We start from the raw sequence: 16,189 nt of genomic DNA, 5'->3' as shown, positions 1-16,189 counted from the left end.
CATCTGTCCAGTAAGAGTTCTCACATCCGTCTTCTCTGCGCTCGATTGCTTAAGCCTGAGTGTTGGCTCGGTGTTTTCGACTTTGATTGCACTCCCCTGTACTGGGTAGGGCCTTGCCTCTGCTGGGAGTTTATGTTACATTTTACTACGTTATCTCGTCCCTTTTCAGTCTATTAGGTGCATATCACTGCTGTTAACCATGGCAGACGAAGAATTGGAGGCAATTAGGCGGCAAAGAATGGCGGAACTACAGGCAAAGCACGGGGTAAGGACAAAACACGAGCTGGGAAGCGTGTTTGCGGCGCCCTATAAGGAGAGGCTGAGATGCTGCTAGCTAGCTAACTGAGTGTGGCGAAACCAGTTACTAGAACTCAAATAATGTAACTGTCGATCCGTGGATATACATAACCCACTTACGAGAACCATGCTCTGTGTAACAGAACCGTGATTAACTCAGTAGTAAGTAACTTATATCACAGTAATAATAACCAGCATCATCTCACTGGCACTGCTAGCGCAATGACAATGACAGCGTTAAAATCAAACGAGTTATGTCAAATGTATTTATTTTATGTTCACAAGTACACAGCAGAGTGGTGAGCTTAGTTAGAATTGAGTATTTTCGTAGATTATCTGTTAGATTTCTATTTAGTGAGAAGGAAAGACAGTTTCATTACCATAAGTTAGGGCTGGGCGATATGGCCAAAAAAAAAAATCTCCGATTTTTTTACAAAAAATCCGATTCACGATTTAAATCGATTTTTTTCCCCCACAAATTTTTGCAGATGACAGAAGCTGTTGAAAACAATTTTTTATTTTATTTTGTGATGATTTTCCCTCGTAGGTTGATAAAAATAAAGTGCAAACAAAACCTGAACATTGTAGAAAGGTGCCTGTAGTATACAAAAAGTATTTGGTCACTCTTTTGTTTCCCTGAATCATTTAAATATAAAATTAAATTAAACATAACATTAAATGGCATTAAATAGTAGCCTTCCATTGTAAACAACTGTGCAAATGTAACTTTTTACAGTAAGCTTTTCTAACTGAATACACTGATACAAACACAGCATGAAATAAAATGTATGTGACCCTTTAACATTCACATTTTCAAAAGTGCAACATCTGATCTAACATCAACATAACATATTTTGCACAGTAAATAAGTGCATGTAAACAAAATCAAGTGCATTCACAACATAACCAACAGTATTAAACAGTAGTGCATGTTTTTTCGAAATATTTTTTGCCAGGAAGACAGCGTCGCTTGTGCTCCCGCGGTCCTGCTTCCTCCTCAGGGTGCAACGCTTCTCCCACTCGGCGGCATGCCTCTGTTTGAGGCTGTTTGTTCTGTGTCAGATGACACGAACCCGAACCATTTCCAGACCACCGAAGACACATTCTTCCCTCTCTTAAGAACGAGAGCTTCACTGCTGGCCGCCATTGTTTTCGTTTGTAAACAATGCGCGCGCACTCAACTACGGGAACCCAACGGGGGGGGAGGGTGGGGGCGATTTTCTCGATTTTCAATAAAACACATCGCCTTAAAGCACACATTCGAATTAATCGATTAAATCGATTTATCGCCCAGCCCTACCATAAGTGTTTCTTTATTATCCACATGATAAACTGAAACATTCACATAGTGCAAGGTAAATAATGTCTTATGTGACCGTAATACATAACGTTGTATATTTATACTATAACAAAATGTTGATATAGTGCCATCCTATGTGAGTGAAATGTAAAAGCACTGCTTTCTTGAACGCACAGTATCTAAATTGTACACAATATATACACACACAGCTCAGCAGAAACCCATTGATGTAATTAGTAAGATATTATTTTATCACAGATATATTTGTGTCATTGTAGATTGTACCAGATAAAGCATTGCTGTACAGAAAGGCTGAATATATATTTTAGGTCATTTATAAACTGTGTCACAACTTCCTACTTTGCCATCCAGGGAGTGCTGACATGTGGGATTTGTTTTAAGGACAACAATTATTTTATAAAATAGAAGGAAGAAGTAGAAAAGTCCAGGACTGTTTCCGTTGTGTTTATATATGCTTCATTTCCAACTTTTATCAAGATGGAGACATTCAATGACAGACTAAATAAATATTAGAAAATGGGAACTAAACACTTGAAATTAGATTCATTTGAACAGATTAGGTGAAATTAATCGTATCGTTGTTCATTCAAAGCGCAAATGTATGTGGATAAAAAAGGTAAAACAGAAAACAATACTGTAAATTATCCATCATAATTAAGACATAGCTTATCTATATAAACATTAGGTATAACTAATATTAATGGCTGTTGTCTGACTTGACACCTTAACCCAGGGATTCCCAAAGTGGGGTGCGCGCACCCCTGGGGGTGCGCGAGCTGCCTCTAGGGGGTGCGCGAGAGGAAAAGTGTAATGGCGGTCTGATGGTGTAATAATATTAAATATTAAAAAAAAATGTAATTTTAATTTAAAAACTGTCAGGTGGGACATCTGAAGCTATCAGTCGTAAAAGAGGAGAGGGACAGAGAGAGAGAGAGGAATCGGAGGCGAGGGGAACGGAGAGGTGCGTTGTTGGGGAGAGACCGGGAGAAGAAATCGAGCCAGAGTCAGAGGAAGATGAGACGGCGCAGACTGGGAAAAAAAGAGGAAATATGATGAAAAGTATCTGTGTCTGGGCTTCACTTGGATTGGCAACGCAGATTGCCCAAAGCCACAGTGCGTGGTGTGCAGTGAGGTTCTGGCTAACAGTCTGAAGCTCTTATTTACGTCGCCACCTGAACACCAAGCATGCCAGTGCAAGTCAAAAGCCCCTTACATATTTTAATATCGAAATTGGAGGAGTTACAAAACAGCCAAAAACAACTGCAGTCTCATTCATGTGTTGGTCTATAAATGACGCACTACGGGCTTCATATCTGGTTACAGAATAGCGAGAAAGGGGCTACCGCACACAATCGCCGAAGACGTGAGCTTGCCAGCTGCCAGAGAGATGGTGGAATGTATGATTGGGGGGAAAGAAGCAAAATAGTTGGACATGATCCCGGTGTCCAACAACACTGTGTCGCGCCGCATCGATGCTTTGTCCGAAGACATCCTGGCTACATTAGTCGCTCATTAATTGTAAATTAAATGTGATAATCTGCCTCTGAGCCTGTGCGTGTGTGCTCGCACACACGCACAGGTGACGCAAAAGTGACGCCTTGTGTCACTGAAAGTTATTGAAACTTTGTTGCAGTGTTTCAGGGCGTTTTCACACCTTCAGTTCGTTTGCTTTGTTGCAGTTGCTCCTTTGTTCGGTTTGTGTTCACACTGCAACATTTAACAGCGGACTAAATCTTGTAAACAAATGCCACGCGCGAGCAAACAGTTCACTCATTGGTCCGATTGTTATGCGGCTATGAAGGCTTAAAAGGCTCTGTTGCTTCTTTTTTTTTTATTATTATTAAGGGGGGGGGGGGGGGTGCGCGAACCCGGTCGGGATGTAGAAGGGGGTGCGCGGCCTAAAAAGTTTGGGAACCGCTGCCTTAACCTGTTGTTTTGATACAGGCGCGATGTAGATTCTTGTATTGCATCAAATTTCAACAGATCTTTAGCCAAACATTATGTTCTCGTGAAATATATCATTGGAACTCTGTTTCATAAAATGATGGACCAGCATGGGGAAACTCATTGAGACAGTTATCGGTGAGGTGTTGTGGGAATGTTGGGCTGGTATGAAATCTTTCTCCTTGTTATACATCCTCCAGTTAGCTGAATGCAGAGATACAACCTGTATGTGACAATGCTTTCTGACATTTTCTTTCAGGATGCTTCAAATCATCAGCAGCAAGGAGAGGAGGCTAAACAAAGGTAAGATGTGTTCATTCATTTAAAGCATAGACATATAGTGAATGCATTTTACTTTATACACAGTACGGTGTCTTTATTAGTCCTTTAAGTTAAAGAACACACTGAGTTATCTACAAACTGTGATTACTATTACAGAGTCTGAATATATTTGAAAGCAAAGTCAACACTTAATATAATATTAAACCTGTCTGTGTAGCTGTGGGACCAAGCCAATGTTCTGATGGCCTGACAGTTCAATAAAAGCATTTTTCTGTTTTCTTTTCACTGGTCTCAGTCCTTAACCCAAACAGTGGTACGTAGTGCTAATGTAGTAATGTTTTCTTTTTTCCAGAGAACATGACATGAGGAACTCTATATTGGCTCAAGTTCTCGACCAGTCTGCCCGGGCCAGATGTAAGTAATTTAATTTATTTAGCCTATTGAGAGGAATCAATTTGGAAATTCATCAAGCTCTTGAAGAACCAAAAGGTATCATTAAAATACTAACCGACTGGTTGGCCGCTAGAAGAACCGCTAATTGAAATAACTTCACAATCGGAACACTGCGCTTCTTTTGGTCCTGAGCATTTCACCTGCCGTGACATAGTTGCACCCACTAACTAGCGATGGTAGAGTCAGTCGACATTTTCATTTGGGGGCAAAAGCTCACATAAACATTTACTGCACAGTGTAAACATAACACACGACTAACAAAATACTAATAATGTCCCGTGGATCTCAAGAGCAATACACCAGCCACGTGTGAAGTCGATCGAATGAACGGTTGTCGAGAAAATAGAACGACAGACAGACATTGTAGTGTGATGTATTCATTTGGCATGTTGAAAATGGCCAAAAGTAGCTTATTTTTGTGAAAATCAGATGGAAAATATTACAAATGATGAAAGAAACACACCTTTTAAAACCTGTTCTAAGTAGCAGGATTGGCACTGTATACAACCAAGTCACCACCGGCATGCCAGTATTAAAAATGTTGTCGAAAAGAATCATAGCAAAGTTTGTAACGCATCTTAAGAGTGGTTTCTCGTCACTCTAATGAAAGTGTCCTACAGGATTTATCTAAGAAATGTAAGGCTCCTCTTACTGAGTTCTGTAAAAAGGTCCAGTGCTCCTTTGCAGCTATATTGTGTGATGCATAGGTTGTACATCGAGTACATCTATAAATGCCACTCAAATGTGAACACAAGGTGGTAAAATAATTTTCCTCTTTCAGTGAGCAATCTTGCGTTGGTGAAGCCGGAGAAGGCCAAAGCAGTTGAAAACTATCTCATTCAAATGGCTCGTTATGGATCTTTGGGAGGAAAGGTAAGAAAATTACCGTACTTTCCGGACTATAGAGCGCACCTGTATGTACGAAGATATATTATATTCGCTAATGCTAATCGCGGTTAGCATTTCCCCATTGGCCGTAATGTTAAAATTAGCTTAGAAGCTAGCGAGTCGGACATGTACATACCGGGTACCTACCGGTTCATGATGTGGTGTATTCAAGGACCCAAATGCAGACTCAGGACAGCAGAGTTATATTGCAAACCAAGATGATTTATTTCTCTCACTCAAAAACACCCACACAAAAACATGCAGGATCGCTATTGATCGCTATCGCCTTCGTCCTCCTGTGCACTAAAACCATTGAAGTCTTCTTCTTCAGTGTCGGAATTAAACAGCCTCAGAATTGCTTCGTTGGTGCTTGCAGTCCGTGTTTCGTCTGCACCCTCAGTGTCACTTTGCTCCCGAGGCAAATCCGCCCCTGAGCTTGCGCTGTCCTCCTCATTGCGCTGTCCTCCTCATCTCGCAGCAGTGCAGCCTTTGGGAACCCGTTGGTGATGGTGGATTCTTTCACACTGCTACACGCTGTTAGGATCCACTGGCAGACTTGAGAAAAAAGTTTCTCTTCTCATGCAGCGTGTCTACGTTGCTCATAGCTCTGAATAGCATTTACGGCTAACTGGCTTGGCCAGTTGCTGCTAGCACAACAGCTATTCAGAGCTATGAGCAACAACAGTTATTGCCTCATTGCTTTTCGTTTGGTAGCCTTGAGAGACCTTAGTCTGTAATGCAAGTATGACTGCATGAAAAGAAGTAAGACGATATATTATATATTCGCTAATGCTAATCGCGGTTAGCATTTCCCCATTGGCGGTAATGTTAAAATTAGCTTAGAAGCTAGCGAGTCGGACATGTACTGTTAAAAGCATCTTGCCGTTCAACCTTTTTTGTTAACAGTCCTAGTGAGAGGTAGGTCAAAGGTACTTCATCCATATTGTAGCGACCCTGTCAGTAACAGCTGGTCGCAGAGGGGTTGCTGGTAGCAACTGTTCTGTGTCAGGAGCTAGTAAATGTTGTGTTAGACCGGAACCGGAAGTCGCGGCTGTTGTGGCGGAAAAGCTACGGAAAAATCCGTATATAAATCGCACCGGTCTATAAGACAACGCCTCAAAGTGTGGGGTAAAAAGTAGCGGCTTATAGTCCGAAAAGTACGGTACCTCTGCTCTGAAGCTTAAAAATGCTAATGTTGCTATCATTCCACATGCCAGAACTGTGACGAGTGGATTTTTTCTTTTGTCAGATTTCCGAGTCGGGCTTGATCGAGATTCTAGAGAAAGTCAGGGGGCAAACAGAGAAGACGACAACGGTCAAAGTAAGTGCCACTGAAATGTCCCCTCTGTTTGAGTCATTGTCAGTCACTTAGCCATCTTACATCCTTATGCTCTGTACTTGTCAGTTCGACAGGCGTAGGGTGATGGACTCGGATGATGATGATGAAGATGATTCCTAACTTTAAATGGGAACCGTGGAACAAGCCAAGAAATCTGGAGAGGATATGCTTCACTGAGACTCTGATACCATCTTTGACCTGTTAGCTGAATCCTGGGATGCCACATGAAGCTCTGTGTGTTTCTGGAAACTGCATCACCAGGAGGGAAGAACAAAGTGGAGTTGACATTGTGGCATAAGATGTTGGGGGGGGGGGGGGGGTTAGAATACTCACAGTGTCAAATATGGTGCTCTTTTGGGATCTCTTTTTGATCGAGTTGCTACAAATTTGCTCTGCTTGTGTCATACCCCTGATAGCTCATGGCACCGTTTGACTCCTCTCTGTTGTAACTCTTTTTTTCTTTCATTTTTACCATGTTGGATTTCTGTTCTTCAATCACAAGAAGCTAAATAAAATACAAAACACACTCATTTTATCTAGATTATTTGAATTCTAAACATTATTCTGTATTTAGGGCCAGCATCCCGTTAACTTTGGTTGTTGCACTTTGATATTTTCTTTTTGTTGACATGTTTATTAAAGGTTTACATAAAATATATAAAAATGTTTGTTTTTATAGTAAACCACTTCTAAAATGTTCAGTTATGAAAAAGAGTTCAACGCTTTAAAAAGGTTTCTACTTTGTTTTTTCATAGATTTTGTTCCTTGGGTCAACGCACACAATTAGCACGGTTGTGAGTGACTGCTCACTGCAAGAACAGACAACTTTGCAGTATCATTACACATGATCTTCAGCACAATAGAAAAAGTTGACATAATGTTTCTTTATAGATGATTTATGCTGAATCAACAAGAGTTTACAGATGGCTAAATGTATCCAACTACTTTTAAAATAGAAAGCATGAACGAGAAACGTGATTCATTTTTTAAATAAAATACCACTAAGCTTTGTTTCCACAATTAACATCGAGTAAACCGGTCAAACAACCGAAGGAAATACTTGCATTACCGTTACATCACCATGAATTACTTAGCTAGGGTTAGCATAGCTTCACAGTCAGCATTCATTTAGTGATACTTTTTGCTTTGATCATTACCTGCATTGTGAAGTGAAAGAAGAGTAATCTAATTATACAAGAAAGGGAGTTACCCTATCACCGTTGGTGGAAAGAGTTTTCAGATCCTTTATTCAAGAGATTAAGAAAAGTGTAAAAGTGCTCCATGACAAAAGTCCTGCATTTAAAAAGTTTACTTTAAGTTAAGGTAAAAGTATTATCCGAAATATAAAGTATTTGAATATATCATGTACTGCTAGATGAATGTATTGCATTAAAATGCTTGCACAGTTTGTCTTTGAAATGTAGTGGAGTTTAAGCATTAAGTTGTACTGAATGGTAATACTTAAGTATAATTAGCTTAAAGTTGTTTTTACTTGTTCTTATCTTACTACTGGTTTTGATATACAATTACAATATTTCAAGACAATTTTGATTTTTTTGATTATTATTCATAATCCTCATTTACTTTGCCTAAACTGTTAAATGGATTTTTTTGTAATTCATATAGTCCATAGTGAGATACACTGCTGTGGGCTGGTCTCTCTCCTTGCCCCATTTTCGCACGACCGTGGTCAGATAATCTTTCATTGGCTCTTCCGACTGTTGACTCAGAATGGTTCGACTCTGATTGGTCGCGGGGTTAGCCACGTGTTCGAGACCAGCCAATCGTAAGACACCGTGAGGAAACGATATGGTAAGGTTGTACAGCGTTAGCTTAACTATAACTGCTGAGCACTAGAGGAGCCTGAGAAAGTATATTTCAAGGCATACAGTTACACTTTTAGCAATACAAACGTCGGTGTACATACAGAGCTATGCCTGGAGATAGTATGGACAAGCCAAACACAGTTACATGCACCGCTCCTGTGAATATAGCGGTCATCAAATACTGTAAGTATCTCCTCGACTTGTGTGTATCCTTGTGTAGCAGGTTTGTAGCTTTAGGTAGCAAAGATAACTAAAGTTAATTCTAATTCTTAACGACGATACATGTGTTTCTGGTATGGTAACTTGTGTATGGTGTCTCACTGAATACTGCACATTAAAGCACATTAATATTGTTTCACCTTGTGTACAACTTACTTTCTAGGGGGGAAGCGAAATGAAGAGTTAATTCTGCCCATTAACTCATCGTTGAGCGTCACATTGCATCAAGACCAGGTACTAAGTAAACAGTGCGCTTACTCAAAGTGTTATTACTTCTGTTCAGAGCTGCTACATTATATGAAGACTCCAGTAATACAGGCTAATAATAATTAGAGACACTTGTCTTAGTCTGGAAAAAACTATGTAGTAACCTTTGTTTGGTGTTAGCATATAGTGTCACCATCTGCATTCCATGGTCGCTGTAAATGTAATGGAAACATACCAAGAGCGTACAAATACATGATTCAGATTATAGAAAATATGGACCTTGCTGTTGAATTGTGCCCGGGTGGGTTACATAAATGGTGTCTATATGATGCGCAGATTTCGAGGCTTAGATTTTGGAATCTGACTTTATATTAGTGATATGATAGCTACAATTTCATATACATCCGCCTCATCTTCCTCCTTCTGTTCAGCTGAAAACTACCACAACAGTTGCAACCAGCAGGTCATTTCAGGAAGATCGAATATGGCTAAATGGCAAAGAGGAGGACATAACCCATCCTCGACTACAGTCCTGTCTGAGAGAAAGTGAGTCCAAGGAGAGGACAAAAGCTATGAGTTAGAGAGAGTGCCGGCCACCATGTCACTTTTCTGTGTTCTGTGTTCAGTTCGAAGGCTTGCAAGGAAGAGACGTAATGACGGGGACCCTGCTCTGGACTCGATGGGTTTGTCTCACAAAGTCCACATCTGCTCTGTTAACGACTTCCCCACTGCTGCCGGGCTCGCCTCCTCTGCTGCTGGATTCGCTTGTCTAGGTGAGTGCACACTGATGAGTACTCATTTTATTTAACACTCAACTGCTTGTTTTCATCTTCGAATAATAACTATGTTTCCTGTGTGTGCCCATTCTTCAATATACCATGTCTATCTCATATTTGATACATTTCCATTTGACCTAGTCTCCTCTGCTCCCTCTGTCGTTATTGTGTTTCAGTTTACACTCTTGCCCGGGTGTTTGCCGTGGAGGGGGAGTTGTCTGGGATTGCTCGGCAAGGCTCCGGGAGCGCATGCCGTAGTATGTATGGAGGGTTTGTCCAGTGGATCATGGGACAGAAAGACGATGGCAAGGACAGTCTAGCCCAGCAGGTGGCACCAGAGACTCATTGGCCTGAGCTCAGAGTCCTTGTATTAGTGGTAGGTCAGCTTGTGTTTGTTTGAGAGAGAGACATACAGAATGATGTGAGTCAGTTATGTCTTGGCACTTTTGTACTCTATTGTGAAAGTCGCATGCTATTTTTTACTTCTATGAATGACTATATTTTGTGCAACATGTAATCTACGCGTCCTGACCAGTGCACAAAATGTACACTTAAGTTGAAGATAGTAGAAAAATGATATCACATGTAGTTAATGCTTTTTTCCTAGGCCAGTGCTGAGAGGAAGCCAGTGGGCAGCACCTCTGGAATGCAAACCAGTGTACAAACAAGCCGTCTCTTAAAGGTACGCACATTAACTTACATCATTCCATGTACTAACATTAATGTCAATCTGTTAAAAGTGGAGATTATTTTCATTTACACTGTATTTAAAGCCAATTCATTGTTTCTCACGAGAGAGCCGATGTGAATCTTTTCTGTGTGTGTAGCACCGAGCCGAGTCTGTCGTCCCAGGACGGATGGTAGAGATGATTGAAGCCGTGCAAAGAAAGGACTTTGCTGCATTTGCTGAACTAACCATGAAGGACAGTAACCAGTTCCATGCAACCTGCCTTGACACATACCCACCTATCTTCTACCTCAACAGTGTGTCTCAACAGGTTATCAAGTTGGTGCATCGGTATAACAGACACTACGGGGAGACAAGGGTGAGCAACTTTTTGACAAAAGAGCAGAAACATATTGATGTAGTACTCCTCTTGGTATAGTGTTGGACAGCTATGTGTTAAAAAAATACTTAATGCATTATTACTCAACAATAAAGAAAGAAAAAGTAAAAAATGGTAACTTTGATGGATTAGGAGTTGCAGTTTGCATGATAAAATACAGTAATAAATGGAAACATTGAGCTTTGAACATCAAAGAAAGTGTAAAATGACTTGGAAGAGTTATGCAGCACATGTTTTGTAGTTAATGGGGCAAACTCCTATAAATTACAAACATACTTTAAAATGTCTTCAGATCATTTGTGCGCGGCAGTGTCTTTGTCTTTAGTAATGTACTCCTTGCATTATGTAGAACTATAGCCTCCTCACTTTTGTATCCCTGCTTTTAAGTGAAGGCACTTTTCTTTTTTTCTTCTGTTAGAAATGTGCCTCTGTTCATGCAGCTGAATTTCCGCGATTGTGTCATGAAGATGTGAAACTTGTGGGGTGGTTTCACACTCCTTATATGTCGGTTACAGTCTCCTTGTTCCCCTCTAGTTGGCCTACACATTCGACGCAGGACCCAACGCTGTGATCTACACGCTACAGCAGCATGTTCCTGAGTTTGTTCAGGCAGTTCAACATTTCTTCCCCCCAGAGACCAATGGAGGACAGTGAGTTGACAGTTGCTCGACTTACTACGTTTAGCTCTAAAAAATATTGCTGACAAACAAAGTAATTCATCGGAAATCTGAAACATAAACACGCCATGATAGATAGTGTTTTTGGCTCCAAATAAGCTGTTTCTCACTGTCTAATAAGCTATGTTTGCTTCAGTCTCTTTCAAATGAGTACCGGTAATTTAATGTTTCTTTGTCCTCTGCAGGTTTCTAAAGGGTCTTCCAGTTAATCGTGTGGCTCTTTCTGAGGAGCTGAAACAGGCTATTGGTCTAGAGCCCTTGCCAACGGGACTAAGCTACGTTATTAGTACCAAGGTACAGACATACACACAGATGTAATCACTCTGTCGCTCAGGTGTTTTATCAGTTTACTTTATCAACAACAACTGAAACTCAATGTTATCTGTTTTAAAGGTCTTGGTGTGTTTATCTTAAGAGTGCACAATATAAAGTAGAAAGACGTGATGTATCAGTTGTCAGATTGCGAGACACGTCTGAATTTCTGTCCACATTTCTTTTTTAACATGCTCTTACGTAAATATTGTGTTGCACTACTTCAGTTGAAAATTGTGGCACATATTGTGATATACAGCAGTTCCTCTGCTTCACTGATGTGGCATTAAAGAGTTGATTCAGTGTTTGACCTTTATTCATGTTTAGACTTTATTAGAAAAAGCTTGTGAGTTGATGAGTTCTTTTGAATAATGATCTTTTCTTGTTTTGTGTTCAAGGTTGGACCAGGCCCTTGTGTTGTGGAGGATCCCACTCAGCATCTACTCGGATCTGATGGGTTGCCCAAGAAAACTGTGAATCCCTGCAGCCAAAAATAGACAAAGTTCCACTGAGCAACAATAAAGCAAACTCAGCAGAGAAATGTGCATTTGTCATATGTAACTACGTTTTTACAAATCACAGCAACACCACACCTTCCTTACCATTGTTGATGCTAATATGTCTTCTTTAATTATCAAACTGTACTGGTGTGCCTCTCCTTCTCACTTAATTAGTAATTTCTCAGTATCTGCATGTTTACATAGACACGCTGGCATTGCTCAAGGGGAGTGCCTGTGTGCTCTTGAGCAACACACTGCACCATGAATGCAGCTGAGCTTGTGCTCTCTGTCCTGTCTGAGCACATGCTTGTGCCTACGGGAATTTAAATGGATATCTTTTTAATTATGTTTAAATTTTCTTGTGAAAACCTCATTTCAGACCTACTGTACATACTTAACTTTTGTCAATTGTATTCTGTAACATTAAATACAATATATTTTTGTCAATATAGCTGTTTTGTCTTTTGCCATTTCCAAAATCAAGCTTTTGTCAGATGTTTTTGTCAGGGACAGATGCAAAGAAGGGAAAAGAAAATGAAAATACGCCTCACTGAAAGCTGAAATGTTCACAATGGCACAGCAAGCACCAAACAAATGTGCTTTAAAAATCACTTATGAGTCAATTATAAAACCATGAGATCATTCCTTTATCTATGACAAAAATCAAACGTCTTTGTATAGTTGTGTACGTAACCTTTATCCCGAATGACTTCCTTTTAAACGGACAACAATTAGCAGGAGTTGCATATGAAATCAACGTTATACAATTGCCCGTGTTATTAGTTTTACCTGTTGGGTAAGTTCGATCGGCTAGCCCCTCCTCCCCCACTGTACTCCGCCACCATTCGGAAATGCCGACTGAAATGGGGATCGGCTCACTTACGCCCCGCCTCCCAGCCTGCACACATCCACACCTCACTTCACGTAAGTACATCTTCTTCCTTGTAGAAACGATCTCAGCTGTCAGTCGCTCTCTGGTGAGGCTGTGAACGCAATGGGGAAAATCGAGTGGGCGATGTGGGCCAATGAGCAGGCTCTGGCCTCAGGACTCAGTGAGTATAGAAAACATTTTGTTCATGAGATTGAAAAAAATAATAATAACTTTTAGTGAGTTTCATAGAAAGTATTGTCTGATTAACGTACATGAGCAATTTAGATCAAATATAATATTTTCACAGGTTTTTTAGCTGCCGTCAAATTCATTGACCGAGATATATGTATGTCAGCAATATAACGTCATCAGCAATCAACTGTCGATTCAAGCCTGTTTAATAACAAATGAGAATGATTTTCAGTCAAAGCGATGCACAATTTAACATAGGTTTGTCTCTTTGAGTGGATTCATAAAATGTATGTCATCATTTTAAATTGTAACTTCCTGCTTCCTTCTTTTAGTTCTCCTCACTGGAGGCATTGTAGGGGTGGCTGCACAGTTCAGAGGCTGGCAGTTTGCTGCTTATGCCATGTATCCTTTATACTTAAGGATGATTGAGTTTGTCTCTTTGTGAAAATGTTCACGATTCTATTTCCAGAGTCCAAAACCTGCTATCATTTGACATTTCTTTACCTAAACTGAAGTCTGTGCAGAACAACATTTTAGGGATTCTGTGTACTTTGCTGCTGTTATTCAGCATTGTTATGACAGCATTTAGAAACTACTTTTTGCAAATATGGAACTCCTCCATTGTGCTATCTCCTTTATATCTGAAACAATCAGTTCCTCCATCATTCTCAATATCACTGAACCTTCTCACAGCCACAGATGTTTATTTTAATCTGCTTTGATGTCCTGTCATAGTTATGATGTGACTAGTGAACCTTGTGAGATGAAACAGCCTTGACAGATAACTATAGTGCAGCAGGGCTGTTTGTGTGTCTTCTGGAGTATCCCAGAAGCAAGCGGGCCAAAGGCACAAGTGTGGAGAGAACGTAAGTGGTGTCTTCTTCCAAGAATAAATGTTTTTTATATGTAGGCCGTTCTGTGATGATTGCTAAGCTTATTGCTCAGTCCTGTCTCTCGGTTTCCCTCAGGGGCCAGTACTGCTTCACCGTATGTGTGAAATCCTTTGGGCCATTGACAAGGAACTACTATGTCAGAGCATTTCTACATGCTGCGTGAGTTCAGTACGACAGCCACTTACCTTTGCCGGACTGCATTCCTCTCATTCACCGTCAGTCTTTCCAACAATAGACAAACAACTTGTCTTTATTGTCTTTTGTCCTCAAAATTCCTTTTTCTGTCTTTCTTAGAATCTGTGTACCTGGAGGTTTTATGCTTGCAACTGTCATGGGATGTGTCTGCCTCGGCATTGCCAGCCTTATCTACCTTGCGGTAAGTTTTCAGCTTTTACCACATGAATCTCTAATTATAGCAGGTATCATTTGATAACGTTTTTCGATGAGGCAGGAAGTGGCCAGTTGACGGAAACAAGGAAATGGCAACAAGGAAGAGATTGTTTCTTCACTGGTTCCTCAGTTGAGACATGGCCCTCTAATTATGAAATCTGACCCGTCAGGGGTGTGCCTGAATTCTTCAACAGTACTATGTCATACCAAAGTCATAAAGCATGGCACACTGCTCAGTTTAACTATGAGTGTACTGGATAAGGGCCACTGTTCTGTATCCTCCCATTATGTTGTAAGGATTTGAACAATAGGTCTCAGACATGCTTAACTTGATCTCACTGACTTGTTTTCCCTGTCACCTTCTTGCTTATAGGCAGCTATCCGAGGTGAACACTGGGAGCCCATTCTTCCAAGGAAGGAGGTGACCCGGAAGCCAGCCGACACCATGAAGAATCCTCCCCAGAATCCACCACCGAGACCTCCTCCAGAGACGCGCAGGAAACGGGTGGACGACCTTGAGGGACAAGCCTATGACAACCCCATCCCTGTTGGCGAGTAACTAACCAGTTCATTGTCTTATCCTCTGTATGGATAAAGTGAATTTAACTTTTGAAACAAAACCTGCCACAGAAGGTGAATGTAATGATAAAGCTGCTAAGTGGCAACCATTTACACAAGTTGCTATGTCAAAAGACTGTAGGTGATGTAGGCATTGTACTGCTGTTATGAAAGTGCAAACTAATATCTGTTTTCTGTGCCAACCACCAGAATATATATTAAGTTGAGTTGCATCCACTGTATTGTGTTGCCATGCATAGATCTTATACTTACGGTCAACTGATCACTATCTTGAACGACAACATGACGATGTTTGCAAGGATTAACTTGACATATTGTGTTTTGGCTGTATCAGGCTGATTATATTGAGCATTTATCAATATTTTGATGTCTGTATTTTGATGTCTTGTAAATAAATGCCTTGTGCACCTTGACTCATGATCTGTCCTGCATGTCTTTGTACTTTCGTATGTCTTATTTTACAAGTTTCCCTTGGATGGTTATTTTAAGAAATGACATTTGCAACTTCCCCCTTTCGCAAACACACTGAATTTCATTACATCAGAAATTCCCTTTCTCATCTCAAGTGTTTCTCTTCTCTCATTGTTTGTCACATTGACATTTGTTAACTTGTGGTGGAATGTGTGATGCATTAATCTGGCTGGTTGGCAGACAAGTTCTGCATGTTTATTCATTCAGTTCTGTTCTCATGCAGAATTTGTTTTTGTTGGTCACAGCTGGTCTGTTAAGCAGTTAGGTGTGGATACCACAGAGGTGCAATGATACTTCCTCATTTTCATTTGTGGGGCTGTAACATGTGAGACGCACCATCAATGTACAGCACTTATTAGATTTACAGCAATACTATTTTATGTTTAAGCTTCTAACAAATACTTCTAAGTAATAATGATGTGTATTGTATGAAATCAGTGTTTTGATTTAATTTACTCTTTTTTTTTTTTAGGTATCAAGACAATACGATGTTTTACTCAGGTTAACACTGCCACATTCTGCTGCATGAGAGAACAACAACTATAACTACATTAGAGAGTAAAGCAGTAAGCAGTGTGAGTTGCATTAGAGTTTGAGGCAAAGTGAGGCAACACAAGGTAATTCATACGGCACAATTCATACACTTAGGCTGCTCCAAATTTTCGAATACAACTTTATTGTTTTA

General features: G+C 40.3%; 3 protein-coding genes across 3 annotated transcripts; all 3 read left to right on the top strand.

Moving 5' to 3' along the window:
- The first annotated feature begins 93 nt into the window (after positions 1–93).
- Positions 94–6,850, top strand: pdcd5 (programmed cell death 5). Its single transcript, XM_079287316.1, has 6 exons — positions 94–265; positions 3,822–3,865; positions 4,197–4,258; positions 5,079–5,170; positions 6,435–6,506; positions 6,591–6,850. The coding sequence occupies exons 1-6, from the start codon at positions 200–202 to the stop codon at positions 6,642–6,644; spliced, it is 390 nt and encodes a 129-aa protein (XP_079143442.1). The 5' UTR covers positions 94–199; the 3' UTR covers positions 6,645–6,850.
- Positions 6,851–8,461: 1,611 nt separating this feature from the next.
- Positions 8,462–12,473, top strand: mvda (mevalonate (diphospho) decarboxylase a). Its single transcript, XM_079281993.1, has 10 exons — positions 8,462–8,533; positions 8,733–8,803; positions 9,208–9,322; positions 9,403–9,549; positions 9,729–9,928; positions 10,160–10,234; positions 10,380–10,598; positions 11,154–11,269; positions 11,482–11,590; positions 12,007–12,473. Exons 1-10 carry the CDS (start codon positions 8,473–8,475, stop codon positions 12,103–12,105), a joined length of 1,212 nt encoding a protein of 403 aa, XP_079138119.1. The 5' UTR covers positions 8,462–8,472; the 3' UTR covers positions 12,106–12,473.
- A 546-nt stretch (positions 12,474–13,019) lies between these two features.
- Positions 13,020–15,423, top strand: cyba (cytochrome b-245, alpha polypeptide). The gene is made up of 6 exons (XM_079294231.1): positions 13,020–13,160; positions 13,504–13,573; positions 13,963–14,037; positions 14,140–14,223; positions 14,359–14,440; positions 14,828–15,423. Exons 1-6 carry the CDS (start codon positions 13,103–13,105, stop codon positions 15,011–15,013), a joined length of 555 nt encoding a protein of 184 aa, XP_079150357.1. The 5' UTR covers positions 13,020–13,102; the 3' UTR covers positions 15,014–15,423.
- The last annotated feature ends 766 nt before the right edge of the window (positions 15,424–16,189 follow it).

Source organism: Melanostigma gelatinosum (genome assembly GCF_949748355.1).
Source record: "Melanostigma gelatinosum genome assembly, chromosome: 2".
Classification (NCBI taxonomy): domain Eukaryota; kingdom Metazoa; phylum Chordata; class Actinopteri; order Perciformes; family Zoarcidae; genus Melanostigma; species Melanostigma gelatinosum.
Note: the sequence above shows the minus strand (reverse complement) of the source record. Positions and strands in the feature narration are given on the sequence as shown.